Consider the following 19519-nt stretch of genomic DNA (forward strand, 5'->3'; position numbering starts at 1 on the left):
GTACCACATACAGTTCGTACGATATCTCTACGCAAAACACATACAGTTCATTATTAGTAATATCAATTATATTTCATGAACATAATGAAATTAGTATAGGCCCTAGGTTGTTCACTGTTAATTGAGTACTTCTGAAGTATTTTCATTGTGAGTTAACATACATACCAAATGCCATTCTTCCAGTAAAGTTACAAAGAAGACAACAAGATAATATAAATATGTATGTAGTACCATATTTTAAACCCCTATTAAATGAATAATAACTCAATCTCTATTCTGGACTATTAAGTAATAATTTTTATTAATGTTATTTATAACTTAAATAAAATGACAACTAACAAATTAGTAAAAAAATATAATTACGTGCGATATAGTGTGACATTTGTACTTGGACGGCAAACGAATATAATAAAATGTCTATGACAATGTTAACTTTACTCATTATTATGGAAAGAAACAAAATGGGCAGATAAGCATATTCTACGCTGACATTTAAAAATGCTCAATTTAAAATGAACATTCCAAGAAAATTTATTTTATATCACCACAAAAAATCAAACTGCGGCGTCATTTTCCCGATGACAAACAAAAAAGTTGTATGGTCGCGAATAATACATTCGTATGGCGTCACATCAGCGGAATATTCCCTTGGCATAAATGTGTGAATTCTGTGGCACTAATGGAGAAGTAAACCTTCGCTCGAACACAAAAACAAATGAACGAACAGCTTTTTTTTTTTTGATAAGATGTGTAATCGGAGACCCCTGGGGTGGTTGAAGAGTGTCAGGTCGGTCGCCAGACCAGATAGTAAAAGCTCAGGGGCTGAGGATAGAAAAGGCATATCTCCAAATTATTAAGTATAAATGTTGTCATGTAATAGTTAAAGACTTGATTACACCCAGGTTTATAAACCCATCATGATCATGAAAACACTGATCGGAAGGTAATGTGCAATACATTTCAATGGCGTTTTCAGTTTTTGCTAAATAATTATAAATATAAGCAAAATTTCAATGTATCTGGACAAATCAAAATATTGATAATATTATTTTCATCACAGAAATAATATATGATATGATAAATAAATTTGAAAAAAGCTGTTATGTTAAATGTATTGTATACTTTCAGTAGGCAAAATTTCCGGCCCCTACCTCTTATAGACTTTGAGAAAAACTGCCTTTTAAAATAACATTGATATAGATAGGAGCGCAAATTTGTGACACGGCCTCTTAATCACAAGTCAGTTGGTACGATGAATATCAGGTGAAAAGGTACTTACGTTGCGGTGTCTTGATTTGCGGCTGGGATTGAGGGCAAAAATTGCAACATCACAATTTTACTAGCCGCGATGCCTGCCGCACTCCTCGACCGCCCTTAAAGCCGATAGGCGCAATACCTCATACAGGTGAGTGGACATTGACCTTGGCCGCTGCTTAAAGTTGACGTTCTGGTAGCACTAGTTGTAGCGGAATAAATCAGTGAAGCAGCCAACACTTGTAACACGGGCGTGTAAATTCTTCAGCGATGTAGGCTTCTTGGTAAACCTTCACCAGTTTGTCGCTTACCGTTCGAAAACCAGCCTCACATTTAGGCTAAATCAAACCAAAACCAAAATCCCCGGCGACTCCACATTACGTTCCACCATCTAGTCTCCTTGTCCCACGAGCAAACGCACACACAACTTCCCAGCCCTGGGGCCGGTTCACGACACCCTTTTTTCTTCCGCGCTGATAAACTGTGCGCACGGCGCGGCGCTGTACAGCACCGCCAATGTGACGTCATAGAAAGTAGTTCGTCACTTCCAAAGTTTATTTAAACAACCCCACTCGTAGGCTCGCCCACAAATATATAAGTCTCTCTGCCCACTTTGAAATATACATTACTTATTAAACATCTTAACAAAAATAGCCTTAATAATTAAAATACCCTAGGATAAATTATCTCTCACATGTATTGGATTGTTCTGGAAAACTAAAGGCCTTCGGCAATCCCGAACCTGGCCATGACCAACAATAAATTCCCTAAACGTTTAAAATAAATTTAAAATAATACAAACTTTAAAAGAACAAAACAATTAAACTTAACTAACAAAAATTACCATAAATTACTTAAACGAACCTAACCATAAAAGCAAATGGAAATACCTTAAACAAAAGTGGCACTGGGCCACAATCACCCCTCACAAAAAAAAAATTAACTAAATACCCCAAAAAATAAATTATTACAGTTTTTAAATAAAACAAAATATTCCATAACCAAATCTGATTCTTGCGCTCACAACCGCATATTCCTTAATGGAGAGGCTAATCAGAACAACAGGTAAATACTCAAACATACAAAAGTAATATAAAAAAACCAAGTCCAACTTACTCGGTAGGTTTACAGAACTTTTTTATCTGGCTCAAATGAGCTTTCTTAACTCTAAATTTATTCTGCACATCTTCTAGCAATACAGTGACCGGTCCCAGAAATTTTTTAATCCTAAAATCCTAAAAGGTTCGGAGTAAGCAGGTTGCAATTTACTCGAAACAAAATTTGCTTTATCACTAAGAACATACTATCGACACAAAACCTCCTCACCTACCAAAAAAGGGTTTGGTAACCTGTCTTTATCATACTGCTTCCGGATTTTATTCCTAGCTTTATCAAGATTTTGCGCAGCATCCAACCACCGCTTTTCAAGTATCCTAGGACTGTTAACTGAAAGATTACTTAATTCCATCCCCCAACTATTCAATAAAGGGTGGCTTAAGTCCCTACCTACAAAGGTTTGGGCCGGGGTAAAACCATTGGAGCTATGTTTCATCATATTAAATCCTAAATTCAAGTAATGTATAGAGTCATCCGATTTTCTCGGCTCGCTCTGATGGAAAATAGTCAAGGCGATCTTTATGTTCTTATTCATGCGTTCTACCAAATTAGGTTGCGGGTAATAGGGTGATGTAGTAATATGTTTTATTCCCCATTCAAAGCACATATTACTAAAAATTTACTAGTAAAGTAACTCGCATTATCAGACACAATTTCCTCTGCACCTCCAAACAGTACCCATACTTTTTCAGTCAAAGCCTTGACTACTTGCATGCTCTTCATGTCTCTCAACGCCATAAAAACACAAAATTTACTAAAACCGTCAACTAAAACAAGTAAACAATTATTTCCTTTGAGGGATCTGGGTAAAGGCCCAAACACGTCCACAAACACTGTCTCCCAGGGTCGACTCAGTTCCTCCACCACAAGTTTTCCCACCTTACTATTTAAGGGTTGTTTCGGGAGTTGACACACCTCACACTCACGCACATGCTTTTCCACATCCCGTCGCATATTCGGCCAAAATAAATTTTCTTTAATCTTATTGAGGGTCTTATCAACTTCACTATGCACACCTACCACTGAACCATGATAGTACCGTAACACCATATTTACTAGACTTTTGGGTAAATACACTTTTCTCCCCTCATCCCGCTTTACATATAAAATTCCTTTTACCATTTCAAAATTTTCATATCCTGGCTCATTTAAGCTGTCACATATTTTCACTATATCATCCTCTTTCCTCTGCCATTCCCTGATCCCCGTAAAACTCTCCAGAAAGCTACCCAATACATTGCATTGCTCCACCTCCTCTACTTCTTCACCCTCATCTTCAGATTATTCTTCTTCTACCATTTCCCCTGGCTCATACATGCGGGATAGCGCATCGGCAATAACATTCTCACTACCCTTCACATGTCGAATTTTAAATCTAAAACGTGTCAGACGCATAATCCATCTGCCAATTTTCCCTAGCTGTCGTGGGTGGGAAAATAACCAAGTTAGAGCCTGATTATCAGTGCAAAGCTCAAATTCGTCGTGCTCAAGAAAATTTTCAAACTTCTCCACCGCATAAATGCAGGCCAGTGCCTCTTTCTCATGCACACTGTATCTCTGTTCATTGTGATTCAGTGTGCGACTAGCAAAAGCCACTGGCTGCAAACCTTCCTCCCGTGATTTCTACGACGTGTTTTGCGTGAATGTTCTCCCCGACTTGTGGCGCCGCCACAGCCGCGCGACCCTAGCGAACAAAGGGTGGGCGGGAGAGGTATCTCCGCGCTGCCTCTTCTTGCCGTCTTCTTTCACTCGTGTTTCGCTCGACCAGACTAGCCCGCCGGGGGAAGGGGGGAGGGGGGCGTGGCCACGACACCCGCAAGCATCTCTCTGCGGGCTGGCTGAGCGCGATACAGTCTGTTGTGCTACGGCCAAACGGCATGAACATTCAGCGTGACTACAGGCGGGGACACAAGGAAAAGTTACTGTTGAATGCAACAGTACTACTTATATTTTCCTGAATGTATAAAAATTAATGCATTGATTTGTTGTAACGATGGCTAAACCCCATCATAAGCTAGGATGATTTTGCTTGAGAGTTAAAGTTTAATCCAAATTTTGGATATATTTAGGGCTAAATGTTTTACTACCAATATTGTGTTTAAGCGTGTTAATTTAAGGGAACTATTATCCTGTTGGTGTTATGAAGCATCTGTACAAGGTGTGATTTGTCAGTGATAAATGTGAATAGTGATGGCAGAAAACAGGGTATAATTCACAAGAGTTTAACAAGGCACAGCCCATGGAAATTTTGCAAACAAAACATCCTACGTAAACAAAATTCAGTTTCAAAGCGGCGTAAAAGACGCGATCAGAAACCTAGAATACGAAGAAGAAAACGTTTGGTAATGAGTGGCCCAGACTGTCATTACGGCATTTTTTTGTGTTTCTTTATTTTCGTACAGACCATACAATGAGCTCAGCTTACACAAAAGTTATTGATAATTTTATTTATGGATAATGTTTTTTTACTCATTTATTAGTTTTAATTTATTTCCAAACTATTTTGTTTTATTAGCTTAAGCAAGTATCTTTCAAATAAAATTTTTTGTAGCTTCCAAACACTTTTAGTATATATTATTCTAATGATTATCGTAATTTAGTGAGTTTGGATTATTGTTATGTTTTTCCTGGTATGTTAGGTCTTTTGAGATCTAGGCGGCATTTTTACACCTTGAGTAGTTGAGCTCGTGTTTCTGGTAGTGCATGTTTCACAGTTTTCAATGAACAGCTTCTTCAAAATGTAAATAAAGCTGACAATGGAAATTGGTAAACATAATTTCCATAGAATCTTTTGCTTTGGTGTTGTTCATACTGTATTTTACAGAAGGCGGTTAAAATGAATATGATTATGTGAATTAAAAATTTGTTTACTAATGTACTGTCTAGTTATGCTGCTATGTCATAATTAGCAACTGCGTAGTATTGTCACTGAGACAATTTTCTATGACATCAATAGCAAACAAATATTCATCTAGATTTGTAGAACAGTAAGTTACTATTGTGGGATCATTAATAGAATTTTTATTATTATAAACTCTGTACACATGAAGTGCATATTTTATAATCGATAATATATAGAAGTGACAAAAATTAGCTCCTCCGCATTTATATACTTGAATGCAGTAGTAGTTACTTATTTTGTAGCCACGAAGATTTTTAGCTTGGATTTCTATCTTTTCCAGCCAATGCTCTGTCAGACAGGTTTATCATACATAATATCTAGATACATAGTTAGGCCGTTTAACTTATTTTTAGGCACTAGATTTTTTAATGAATTAAAGAAAATAGTTTTTAATGTTTAGAACAACCATTAATATCCCGTTGCTTGTATTTCTTGCAATCTGTTGTTTTCAATAGCATATTTATAGATACTGATTTTCGGAAAACTTATCTAAATTTATAATCCAAGCATGAGTATATTAACTATTGGAAATATTCACATATTATACAAAATTAAAAGATACAAAAAAAACCAAAGAAGCCATAAATATAAAACAGAAATTGTTTGGTGTAAACATGTTAATTTTTCCCCACCATATCTTCTTTAGAATATTAGCAAAGTTGTATTTCTCACACAGTAAAGCTGTGAAATGAATCGTCAAAAAAAATTTCGTTGGGAAAAAAGTTATATTTTCTGTCAAATCTAATTACACGAGTGCTCACCAAGTGTCCATCATAGTGCGTAAATCAGTTCAGGAAACAAAGGTTTCAACCTCGAAAAAATTTGTCCAAAGCTGAATTTTTGCACAGTGGTAGAATCAACTATGCTTAATAACATACCGAAAGTTTACCGCTGTAGTTATTGTGCATATCACGGAAAAAGTGCAGTTAAGTCCTAGATGACAGCGACTTGCAGCAGTCCATTAAAATACATTCCATTCTATAGTTTTAAAGGTAGACTCTCCGTAAAATCATCAAAATAATCTGGAAATGCTATTACAGACATTCACGTTGAAACAAATTCAAAATGGTAATATTAAAGGTGTGATACAAATATATTAATTAATTAATGAGTTTTTTTATCTCAATCAAGGACATAATAAACTGATTATAATATGAACGGATGGTCTGACTTAATAACAACTTAATTGAAAATTTTTGCAAATTACTTAAGCTTTAAAATGACATACTTTGCAAAACACTAGCATAAATTATTACAATGCTAGAGTGTTCTGAGCGAAATAATGTTGCGTGGGTATAGTACTACAGTCTTAAGAGCAGGAACGAATTTCGCTCTTGCGAAATCGAGATTTCTGGAATATTTTACCCACACAGAAATTAAGTTAAGTGGTAATATCATTCTTTTTTAATAACATGTAAAAGTTTACCCCGTAATCCTTGTGTGTCACACCGTAAACGTGCAATAAAGTCCTAAATAATATTTTTTTTTAGCATTCCACAATATTGCACTCCGTAGACTTAATTATTATATAAAACATTCAGTAAATAAAACCATATTAAAATAACAAAATTTCACATTATAAACCTAATTGAAAAACATCTCTTTATGTTTTTCTAAACATGCAATATTATTATAATATTAGGAAAAAGGATTTTTCATTAAAATTTAGGTATAAGGAATAAAATTATATATTACATAAACCTGCAGACTTTACGTAAAAATTGTTTAAAAGACATGGTTGTCAATTTCGTAAACTTTGAATTGGCATATTATGTAAGATACTGGTACAACTGGCATGACCGCAGAAGCATTCCGAGCGTGGTGTGCATACCGCACTGTGGCGGTGCTAAAATCGCACGGACTGGGACGATTTTCACTGTTAGAAAACAAAGGTTTTTAATAATGTATGGAAGATTATCCCAAAACTGAAATTTGGTACAGAAACAGTAAAAAATATTCTTAGTAACATATAAAACGTTCGCCGCCGTTAACCATTTGCATCACACCAACAACGTGCAGTTAAGTCCCAAATTATATTTTCTGCAATAATCCAAAAAAAAATGCATTTCATAAATGTAATATAGATAGTAACTCTCAGTATGGACACCAAAATAATCGAAAAACATTGCCATACATAATGACAGTGATAAAAATCACAAAGTTGTAACATCTTATCATTAATAGACAATTAAAATAATTGAAATTAAAAAAAAAATATGTTACTCAATTTTATGGAAATATAAATACAAGTTACATAAATATGAAGAGCCCAACGTAAAAATTGATTAAATAAACGTTGTTGCGTATTTCATAAGCGTAACATAGGTATATATTTTATGAGTCTGGTATGATTTTTTCTGACTGCTGGAGCGTCCTGAGCTGCGCATCGCTGCAGTGCGGTACACTACGCAGCTCAGAACGCTTCAGTGGCCAGATAAATTGTACCAGACTCTAAACAAATACATTAATTTAAAGCCAAACAAATATGCAACAACGTTTATAAAAGAGTTTTTTTCCCTTTGAACTCTTCATATTTATAGTTTGTGTTTATCTTTCCATTAAATAGTATAATTCTGGTTTTATTAACTTTAACGATTTTACTTGTCTAACGATAAAAAGATCTAATAATTATGTAATTTTTATCACTATAACCATTTAGGGCAATGTCTTTAGATTATTTTGTTGTTCATGTTGAGAGTACACTACAAAAATTGCATTTATGAAATGCAATTTTGTAGATCATTGTAAAATATTACCATTTTTGGGCTTAAATGCACTTTTTGGTGTGACGTTCAAGGTTTGCGGCGGTAAACTTTTAATATGTTACTAAGATGTGTTTATCCTTCCACTGTACGAAATTTCAGCTTTGTAATAATTTTTCAATGCATTAAAAAGCTTCAATTCATAGGAACGAAAATCGTCCCGGCCCGAGCGACTTCAACATCGCCTCAGTACAAAGCACACTACCACACTCAACACTTCTGCAGTCAATCAATTATAAAACTATCTTAACAAATATACCAATTTAAAGCTTAAAAAATACATAAAATTTATTCATTTTAATTTTCATGTCAGTCAATTTATATAACTGTAATAAATAATTCCATTCTTCATATATTTGGATAAAAATCTTTTCCTAATATTATTAAAGAATTGCATGTGTAGTAAAACATATACAAACTTTTAACTTTTAATTTTATTACGTAAAAAGATGCTTTTAATTATGTTTTTTTTACTGAATGTCTACTATAGTAATAACGTCTACGGGTTGAAAATATTGTGGAGCGTTCAAGAAGCTATTATTTAGGACTTAACTGCATGTTTTTGGTGATACGCACAAACTCTAAAGCGGTAAACTTTCGGTATGTTATAAAGCATAGTATAATCTACCACTGTACAAAAATTCAGCTTTTGAAAAATTATTAAGGATGAATACTTTGTTTCCTGGTCTAATTATAGAGATTTAATAAAGGCTGCTAGCCAGCACACAATTCAACTTAAAGTAGCTTAATTATTTATGCTAAATATTTTACAATAGACCCCTTGATTTATTTATTTTAGATAATATAATTGAATTATAGTAATGATATAATAAAAGAGAAAAAACCTGACTTTGTAGGTACTTGACGAGTTATATTTTTGTACAGTAGAATCTCGTTATAGCGAGCACGGTAATAGCAAGAACACGGCTATAACGAGGTATTTTTGAGAAATTTACGGCCTGATCGCTTGAAGCGCGCTTTTGTTATTTGTCTGCTTTATCTCCACCCCTCTCGCTCGCCACTAGACATCTTGCCATTGACGCCTGTCACATTCTTCAGCCGTGCAGTCGCCACCTAAGTGCGTGGCTTAAAAATAGAATCCCATCCTTTCTTTCTTTTATCAAACTTCCGTTAGTTATCTGTGCCGTGTGTAGACAAATTTTGAGATTGGAACAGAAACAACGTAAGAAAGTATTTTTTTAACAAATAAGAAATATGTATGTTTTTGTTTTTATAATCGCGTATTTTCACGTTTTTTTTTTTGGTTGTTATCTTAAAAGAGAGAATATTAAAAAGCCGCTCTAATGAGATTTAATTGTTTCTTGGTTAAGAAAAACTATTAATTATCAAATATTGTTAATTGTTTATATTCTGTTTATTATTATTTACGCGACGTCATACTGTACGCGTACGCAATACGACTGGATTCGTTGCTGCAACATAACATAGCATATTATGCGGTATCAGAAGTAACGAGTAACGTAATGATAGTAACGAGTACTAATTGTTATAGTAACGAATACATACGGGTACGCATTTTTTTCGTTACTTTTACACCTCTAGTAGGCACTACCGTATTTATTTCCGAATCGCTAGGGCAGTTTTCTTGTAACTTTTGTTTCGGTCAGTTGTTTGGGTATCTGTCCGGGAAAGGGGTGGTGATGGTTTGAGTTTAATCCCAAATTTATTTTCTAAAAAAGTTGACAGGTTTCTTTAAATGAAAAAAGTATAGTTTTTCAGCGACTTTCGTTTGAGGCGTACGTGCGTTGCCGCAGCCACACTCCTGCTTTTTTGTAAGGAATTAAATTGTCGCGCTACACTAGCACCACCTGTTAGCTACATCCCAAACCAACATGGCCGCCAGCAGACAGCCCGCGTCGACGATAGATAGCAGGACAATGCTGCGTCGGCCGCAGGCTGAGATGCTATGCTTACGTGGCTTGGTAGGGTATATTCTGGTTATTTTGACGCAATCGGTGATCGCATCCGTACTTATGGGGTATCGTTTTAAAGAGAATTCACACATCTGCTCACAGAAATTAAGATTTCGTTAATATAACCTGTTATTTTCCAATTATACTGGTTTAAACACAATTTTAAACTATTTTAGGTTAATTTTTATTTTGTGGGGGCCAAAATTTGTCTAATTCGGTTATAGCGAGGACACGGTTATAGCGAGGATCAAACCCGGAACCGTGACACCTCGCTATAACAGGACTCTAGTGTACTTTTTATGAAGCATCAAACTAATTTTTTAAGATTTCAAAATCTTAACACATTTTCGGATAAAGGCTTGGTTAAAAATCTTGCATTGTCTGGTTGAAAATAAAATGATGAATTAGGAATATAAACAATAATTAATAGGTATTTATATAATTTTAAATTTAAATACTATTTTTTTAATATTATATCTACCAACAGATAGAAATCAAAGGTCTCTTAGTGTTTTCGACTGAAACATTTCTAACAGAAATCATTTAAGAGTTGATTTTTATATTGTATATAAGACTCGTTCATAAAGGAAAACAATAGAAGTATATATCTATATACATGTAAATTAAATACATTATATCGTATAAAATAGATAATTAAGACCAAGTGTAATAATTAGTGACGCTATGTCGCGCCGACTGTGAGAGATACAACCGCCGCGCCACAGAACGATACACGCTGCGACACTCAGGCCTCTCTAGAACGCAATCTTATTAACCTAGACTCTTTATAAAAACACTACCTTAAAGCTTAAAGAATACACAAAAACATTTATAAGGGAATGTTTCACATTAGGCTTTTCAGCTTTGTGTAAATCATATTTTTATCAGGGTGACAGATATAAAAAAAAGTATTTAATGATTTAATCGATGCATATCTTATCATTAATATTATACTTTGGAATATTTATAACACGAATATGTAAATAGCGTTTCTAGATTATTTTGATAAGTTTACGCAGAGTCTACGTTGCAAACTGTATGAAAAAAAAGTATTTTAATGGACTGCTGCAAGTCGCTGTCATCTAGAACTTAAATCCACTTTTTCGGTGATACGCACAAGGTCTAATGCGGTAAACTTTCGGTGTGTTGTTAAGCATAGTCAACTCTACCACTGTGAAAAAATTCAGTTTTGGACAAATTTTTTCGATGTTTGTGCTTTGTTTCCTGGACTAAATGCAGTGGCGTAGCAGACAGGCGAACTCCAGCCGTGGCCCGCTACGCTGGCCACCAGTTTTTATTCCCTTGCCCCTTTTCGTTCGCAGTATGGAACGAAGGTCGTGTACGGCCGGAGAAGAGGGATAAGCCGAGTCACCCCTACCCCTCCTGTTGTTGTAAAATACTGAAGAACCCAGCAGGGCAGGGGGGGCGGGGGTGGAAGCTTGAATGTTTCTTCGAACCACCACGGCGCTTGGTGGAAGAAACACACTTTTTGAGCGTGGCAGGGCATTTCAAGGCTATGTAGGCGGGCCCCTTAAGGGGGTTTTAAGGATTCTTAGAAATTTAGGGATGTTTAAGACCTTTATTCAATTAAAGACAAACTAAGGACTTCTTAACAATATTGAGGTGGTGCACGAACCCTGTAATTTTTTTGGTGTAATGAATATTTTAGAGTTATTATGTAATTAGTCATTTAGGGCCTAAGTAAAGTGATAAGTGTTTGCAAACATATTTCAACCAGGTACAAAGGGCAAATCTAAAAGCTACAAAATTTTGCTAGGAATCAGTTGTGGAAAAACAAATTTGATTTGGGAAATGGAGGGGGCTGCATATATAGTAAAGCATCGCGTTAACGAACTTCAGGATAACGTACACTTCACTATAACGAACATCTTCTACGGTCCCGCCAAAACGCAATGCAATCCTTTGTAAATTATTTTCAACTATACAAAATTTCCAGAAATATTTTGCGAGAGGTTTACAAAATATTCACGTTAACAAACACAATATATACGCTGGACAATCATCATAAATACTTCCGTCTCAAAATTTCGTTATGAAATGATAATGAAACGTAAGAAGCAAAACAATACAGCACACAATGACAGCAGAACACATCAATTAAATAACAGCGCTATTAATACATGGTTGCTACAGGACTAGAAAACCGGGAAAACCGGGAAATGTCAGGGAAATTTAAATGGTCAGGGAATTTTGGGAAATGTCAGGGAAAATTCTACGAATTCTGGAAATTTTAAAGTTGCTTATAATTCAAACAAAGCTTTGTTTTGATGCGCTCGTACCGCTACCGAACGACTCCGCTAAAAGGCTGCTGCTTAAGGCACACGGCAACTGCAACGTTTTTTTTTTTACATGGTCTACGATTGTCCGTTGCAATAGGCTGTTACAACCACCCACCATAACTTCTGGCCAATCCAAGCACTCGTTTGTTCACTAGTGAATCCAGGCCTTCATTTGTTCGTGTTTTGCTCCTTTTTAATTTGCCCTTCAGACTTTGTATTATGTTCCGTTCCATGCAATGAACTACAGAACGGGCATGGCGTCGTTTATCTTTTGAAGGCTATTTTCACGTGGAATAAGGTGAGTACAAAGCTTATTACTAGAGACGGGAAAAAATGGTGTAATGATTTTTACGCGAAATTATGCGAATATTGTGGTAAACAACAACAAAACGCGTAAAATGGCCTTTCTCGCGAAAAACTACGAAAATTGGTTATGTACATTACCTTGGTAGATTGTTTCGTGAGGGAACAAATAAAAAAAAACTACGTCAGCCGACAAACGAAGTATGCAAACTGGCCAATAATTTATGTTAAGTAAATAATACAACATTGGCCATACTAAGAACATAAAATTGATATTTTGTTTCGGCAATTGAAATGTAAATACGGCGGCCATCATGGCTGATGGCTTCAGTCAAGATTATGGCCAGCGAATCTGTATATAGCCAGACTGCTTGACAATTGTGTTGCTAGCAATGCTCCAGTGAGAACGTGTTCTAAACTACCAAAAACGTTACGTAAATAACGAGATTGAATGTTTAAAAACAGATATCCAAGTGAAATAAAATTAATTAAAATTTTTAAATCGTAGTGGAACGTTGATTCCAAAAGACACGGATATTGTAATATTAACCATACATTTGCGCATTTGTAACACTTTTCGATACATCGATTTAGTGATCAATCCACTATTTACTGCACGGAATAAAATCGATACGTCAAATTCGTGTTTACGTTCATAACAAATTATTTATGAAAGACATGACACTGTTGTCAAACATGTGCAAGGCATAAACATCACATTAAAGTAAGGTTAGGTAGTCCCGGTACCAGCAACAAACGCCTTAAAATTAATTTTGGAAACCACAGAAGCATTTATTTCGGCGAACATATCAGTTGAAAAGTTAGATGACAGTAAATTCCGTGACTGGATAAACAAAAATGTTAAGTAAGGGAGGTGGGGATATTCCTTCCGCTAGTTCCCTTCGTAGAACATATATCTCCAAATTAGGCGAAAAAATTGAAAATGACATTAAGAAAGAGTTTAAAAGTAAATATATTTGTATCCTTTAAAGTATGGAATGTCCAGTGGAAAAGTAAAGGTGTTCCCTGAGCCAGTTTTAACGAGGTGGAATTTGTGGTTCCGTTCAGTAGTTTACATTTGCAGCTATTTGACATCATTGAGTTCTTTGCATCATCTGGTAATTCATCAGACTATGACAACAGCGGTATTACTTGGCTAAAGGAGAGGAGCTCTGCAGAACTGCTACAAATCAAAGTTGAGGCTAACTATGTTTCAGAATACTGCAAGCCAATTGAAGAGCTAATAACTTTTCTTGAAGGTTCTTCTTATGCAACAGCACACATCCTGTGCTGTAAACTAAATGATATAGAGACAAAACTACAGTTGCTAACCACTGGATAAATCGAGCAGTTCAGCCTTTGTATGGTTTTGCTTGAGCAAAAATCTTGACAGTGTTTTTTTTAATTAATGGTCAATGACTCAATGAGTGAAGTGCAGAACAGTTATATATATCATATAGGAGTTCTACGATATTAATTAATGTATATTATTTTGTTCAATTTAAAGGTTATTGTTATCGTCAATAATAATTATTGTAGTTTATGCTTAATGCACAAAGGTATTTTATTAAAAACTAGATAATTTTTGAATTTAATTGACTACAGAAATTAATGATGGGAAATATTTAAGTTTTCAAGGCATTTTTTGCGAGTAACCTAGTCATGTATGGGCTTTTTTTTTTATAAAACCACAAAACACCGAAATCCTTAATTTTTAAAACGAAATTAACGAAAATATAAAACCATATATTCCTGTCCCTACTTATTACGTGAATTCAAAGGCGTTGTTTCAGGTGATGTTAGTTTTTGATGTGATCATAATAAAATAAAGTGCATTTTGATAAAGAGGCAATACCAATTCTCATTTTGAAAACTACCAAGCTGATACGAAAACACGTGGTTTTTTTTGTTCGGTTTTGTTTTTGCATTTTTTCTACCTATTTTTTTAAATTACTTTTTTTTCAACCGTTATAATCCCTGAGTTCTGTTGCGTGACACTTACATTATGTATAAAAAATATGCATAACTGAACATGTTTTTCCCCAGAATCGTTAGTTAAGATTGTAAGAGTATTGCATGTTGTAATGCTGCTATTGTAATTCTCTAAGTAGGCCCGTTATATTGCTTGGTGTGAATTTGTAATAGTTTTTGTATTTGTGTAGTTATATTTTTTAAGAATTCATAAACAATAATGTTTTAACCTAACCTGAAAATATTAATATGTACTTTTTTTTTAGCTTAGAGATGTCTAAGAAAACTACTTTTAAGGAGAATAGGCTCAAGGAGCCACAGTTACAGCATATCAAACCCTCTGCTAAAAATATAAATTCTGCGTACTGCATTTTGTGCTACAAAAGTATTCAACTCAGCAATATGGGTCGAAGAGCTCTCACCAGCCATGTCGAAGGAAAAAAAATCATTCACAATTCTGCCGTCAAAATAACACAAAAAAACAACCTTATTTTACCTCATGTTGAAATTTTTATACTACATTTAATCATATGCACGTTAATATTTATGGCATGTACTCAAAAGAAAGCCAGGGAATTTTTCTCTTAAATTTCTGGAAAACAGGGAAAAGTCAGGGAATTCTAAGATTCTATTTCTGTTGCAACCATGTAATATCTAACGTCACTTTTTGACGCGCCTACAGCGCTCCCACTTCCAGCATCCGCCGCCAAAGGCCATTTTCCGTTGTTTTGTATACACCATTATGTCATATCCGTGTTGTGTGTTTTTATTTCGCGCCCGCAATACGAAACGTGTTACGTAAATTGTAAAGCATCGTGTGAGTTTTAAGTTTGTGATTTTTTTGTTGACGTTTTCAAATTGTTTTGGCAAAATGTTGCCGAGAAAGCGGAAATCAATTGATATGAAAACAAAACTAGCTATAATTAAAGCAGTAGACGATGGGAAGAAGAAAACCGACATCACGACAGAATTTTGAATCACGAAATCTAGTTTGTCCACGATTTTAAATCAGCGGTCTGAAATTATGAAACATGATTTTTCATCCCACAGCTGAAAACTTATTTCAGCGGCACCTTTGAAGTCCTGGAGAAGCGATAGTTTGACTGGTTGATGCAGTCAAGAGCATCAAACATACCAACTAGTAGCTGCGAATGTCTTGCAGGATAAGGCACTCAAAGAAGCCCTAAAATTGGGATTTGACAACTTTCAAGCCTCAAGTGGCTGCTGCTGTTGATGTCACTGTACAGGAGAAATGGCAAGCCGAACTGGATTCTCTGATTTCCCGTTATGAGAAGAAAGACATTTTTAATGCTGATGAGACGGGAATATTTTTTAATCTCCTTGCTGATAGAACTTTGGAGGTTAGGGGTCAAACATGCCATGGTGGCAAAAGAAGCAAAGAACGGTTCACAGTGATTTTTTGTGTAAACAGCGATGGTTCTGAAAAAATGGAACCAATAGTTGTTGGTAAATTTGCTAACCACGTTGTTTCAAAAATATAAAACACTTGCCATGCAAGTATAGGAACAACAAGAACTCTTGGATGACCTCATCATTGTTTCAAGAGTGGCTCAACAGTTTTGACTCAAGGATGGGTGTGCAAAACCGGAAGGTAATGTTGTTTATTGACCACTGTGCTGCCCATAATGCTAATTTTTCTGCTCTAAGGAACATCAAAGTGGTTTTCCTTCCACCAATTTGCACCAGTACATTACAACCACTTGATCAGGGCATCATACCTTAGGTGAAACGAGATTATAAAAGACAACTGGTGCAGTTTCTTCTGCGACAGATGGATTTTGGTAAAGAAGCAAGTGCTTTAAAGTGGAACATTTTGCAAGCTATCCACAGACTTTGTTCGTCATGGAGCCGAATCAAGCCTAGCACTGTTGTGAATTGTTTTGCCAAGGCAGGGTTCCCTGCAAGCTCAAGTGGAGATGACTGTATTGATGATGCAGATGAATATGAAGCTGAATGGGTGGAAGTACAAAAAAAATTTGATAGCTGCCAGTCATCATTCAATTATTTTTTCTACCATTGATAATCAGCTGACATGTCCTCCTGTATCAGATGAGACAACTTCAGAGTGTGACGAGGAGACCGCCCAGGCAAACGAAGATGAGGAGGATGATACGGAAGAGGTTGAGCTCAAGCGGCCTCGGAGGGAAGAAATTTGTGCTGCGCTAGATGTGTTGGAGAGGCTGTTCTTAACATCCACAAATTTATCTCACCACATGGGAGTTCTCCAAAGTATTGAGAACTGGGGGCAATGAAAAAGCAGTCAACAATTAAAGACTTTGTTTTCAAAATCAAAGTGAATTGTGTGTTTGTTGTTGAAATCAGTTTAGTTCACTTCATATAATTACATAGTCTTTTATATTTTAGAACAGTGTTTTTTAATGTGTTCCCATGAACTTGAGTCTGCACCATCTGTTTTTAAAGAGAAGAACAGTTAAACTAGAATTGATAAATATTACATATTTTTATTCTTAATGTGTTTACAGTTATTTACAAGTTTTCATGATTTTTTATAGTGATGAATTGAGCAATAAGTAATTTTTATACAGTTGCTAACATTCTTTGTATGTTGTTAATAGGCACAACCAAAAATAATGCAATTTTTATGATTTCAGTATAAAGAACTTCACTACAACAAACAACTGGCAATCTTGGGCCCTTGAAGTTTGTTGTAGTGAAGTTTTACTGTACATACAGGTGTCCTCATAAGTACATTTTACTTCAGACATTCCTCTAATAAAAGCAAATAAAGTTATTACAGACTAAGCAGTTTCTTCTTTACTACTAATTATAACCATTTTTATTGGCAGATTTATTTAATGTTTTTAGTTACTCATGTTAATGGCAGTGGTTTAATAGTCCATAAGATTGATATCTAACAACTATGTTTTTCCACACCTGCATCTTTAATTGTCTGATAACAGGGTTATTTAAATACAGATTATTTTTGATATAATTTGTGAAATGTTACTTTCCACTGATTATGAAAAAAAAATTAAAGTTATTGGTGAGAATATGTTTTTTAAACACAACTTACCACAATTTAAATTTGAATAATATTTCTTCTAATCCATAAAACTAAGCTAAATTATAATTTGGCACGGTTATAAAGTCAGTGCCATGGTGCTCGTGATTGCAGGAGAGGGTGGCGGAGGTGGCGGCACGCACTAGCCTGCCGGTCCTGGGCGTGTCTGCACGGCTGGGCACCAACGTGGCAGACCTGCTGCAGCAGCTGCGCATGCTGCACAGCCACTAGTCCTGCAGCAGACTGCTGTCGCTGGAGAAGGAGTGAAGGCGCTCGATGGACACGCTCAGCTGCTCCAGGCTCTCCATCAGGCGCTGCATGTTCTCCTGGTCGGCGCGGAGCCCCTCGTCACTCAGTGGCGCAAACAGCTCCTGCTGAGCTCCCAGGTCGAAGTGCAGGCGAGCCAGGCGCTCCTGCTGTTCCCGGATGCCGGTCATCTGCTCCATGCTGCAGTCTTTACCTGCAGGTCACAACTTAGAACTCGCTCACAAGAAATCTGCTAGCGATGTTTATACCACTATTAAGTCTTCAGACTGTCAATTATACTGAAATAAATTTGTTTGTTTTTTCCAATTTGTTAGTGGTGTGTAGAAAAGAAATTTACCTACTGTTTTTTAACATAATTAAAAAAAATTTTGGGTCAACTTGCCATACTTGAGAAAGTACTTTACTCAACATTTATTTTTATGAAATTTAACAACCCTGCCAATGATGGTAAACTGTCAAGCTAGCATGAATCAATTACTTTTGACCTAATACGAAGTGTCAGTTCACATTTTAAGTATTTATGTCCCGTTCCAGGTCAATAATTTAGATTTACTTTTAATGCAGTTAAACTTGTAGACTTTTTGAATTGCAATACTTCAACAAAGTGAAAAAGAAAATATTGTACATACTTTTTGCATAATTAGTTAGCAAAAGTGAATTTTTATAATTTTTGTGCAGTATGGATAATGAGATCCAAATGGTAGATATAAATAACTTAACATTTCTGGGTTTAAAGGCAATGCTGGTGGCTACTGCGTGATAGGGTTTTAATTTTTACAGAGAAATTTATTTAATTTTATGTTGCCTTTAACCCTTAATCGGTCGCGCTATGGTCAAAATGACCGGGTATGATCAATTTTCACTGCTACGAGACTGTACATGCTGTCTATCATCCGCTCTTCTGAGTAGCTGCGTCATAGGGTTCTAGAATTACAAATCTGGCATTGTCTGCCAGTTGCGTTCTCTCTTTCATTCAAAGTGGATCCATGAAATATTTCAGCTGGTCATTATGACCGTGCGCGACCTTTAAAGTTTCATTTTATTTGTGTATCCCGGAAAATAACACCGTGCGCGACCTTCGATGGAACATTTCTATGCTGCCATAGATCTCAGCACTTTTAGTGAACTTTTCATAATGTTTAGTAATTGGAGTGATTACACTGTAAGTAATAGAGAACAAGAAAGAATTAGACAACTTTTAACACATGTTTTTAACGAAAGTGACGAAGAAGATGTCGGTGGAAATGCCTCTGAAGATGAAGACTGTCTAACCTACAGTGATCACAATACAGACACCGAAACATCAGGCAGTGAAAGTGATAATGAACAAGAAATCCAACAGGGTACCATTTACCTAGGTAAAGACAATACTACAAAGTGGTATATACATCAACCAAGACAAAAAGTTCGGGTGAGGAAACAAAATATTATTACACATTTGCCAGGTGTGAAAGGATTAGCACGGAATACACAAACTGTTCTTGAGTGCTGGAGTCTGTTTTTTTCTCCAGATTCTGTAATTGATGAAATAGTGAACTTTACTAACACTTGCATAGCAAAGTTTCGCCAAAACTATGAATGTGAAAGAGATGCATTGGATACAAACACAAATGAAATGAAGGCTCTTTTCGGGCTGCTTTATTTGGCAGGTGTACTAAGAGCATCTC

General features: G+C 35.6%; 1 protein-coding gene across 7 annotated transcripts in view; it reads right to left on the minus strand.

Moving 5' to 3' along the window:
- Positions 1-458: 458 nt before the first annotated feature.
- The window catches only part of LOC134527305 (coiled-coil domain-containing protein 28A), a 127842-nt gene continuing 108781 nt past the window's right edge, over positions 459-19519 (minus strand). For 5 of the 7 annotated variants that reach the window (XM_063359856.1, XM_063359861.1, XM_063359863.1 and 2 more), the window contains exon 6: positions 461-18045. In XM_063359856.1, the coding sequence (XP_063215926.1) occupies positions 17813-18045 (233 nt within the window). In that variant the 3' untranslated portion in view covers positions 461-17812. Of the gene's footprint in view, positions 18046-19519 lie in introns of all 7 variants that reach the window. The other 2 variants (XM_063359857.1, XM_063359860.1) reach the window with 2 other exon arrangements.

The sequence above is a fragment of the Bacillus rossius genome, chromosome 1 (genome assembly GCF_032445375.1).
Source record: "Bacillus rossius redtenbacheri isolate Brsri chromosome 1, Brsri_v3, whole genome shotgun sequence".
Lineage (NCBI taxonomy): Eukaryota > Metazoa > Arthropoda > Insecta > Phasmatodea > Bacillidae > Bacillus > Bacillus rossius.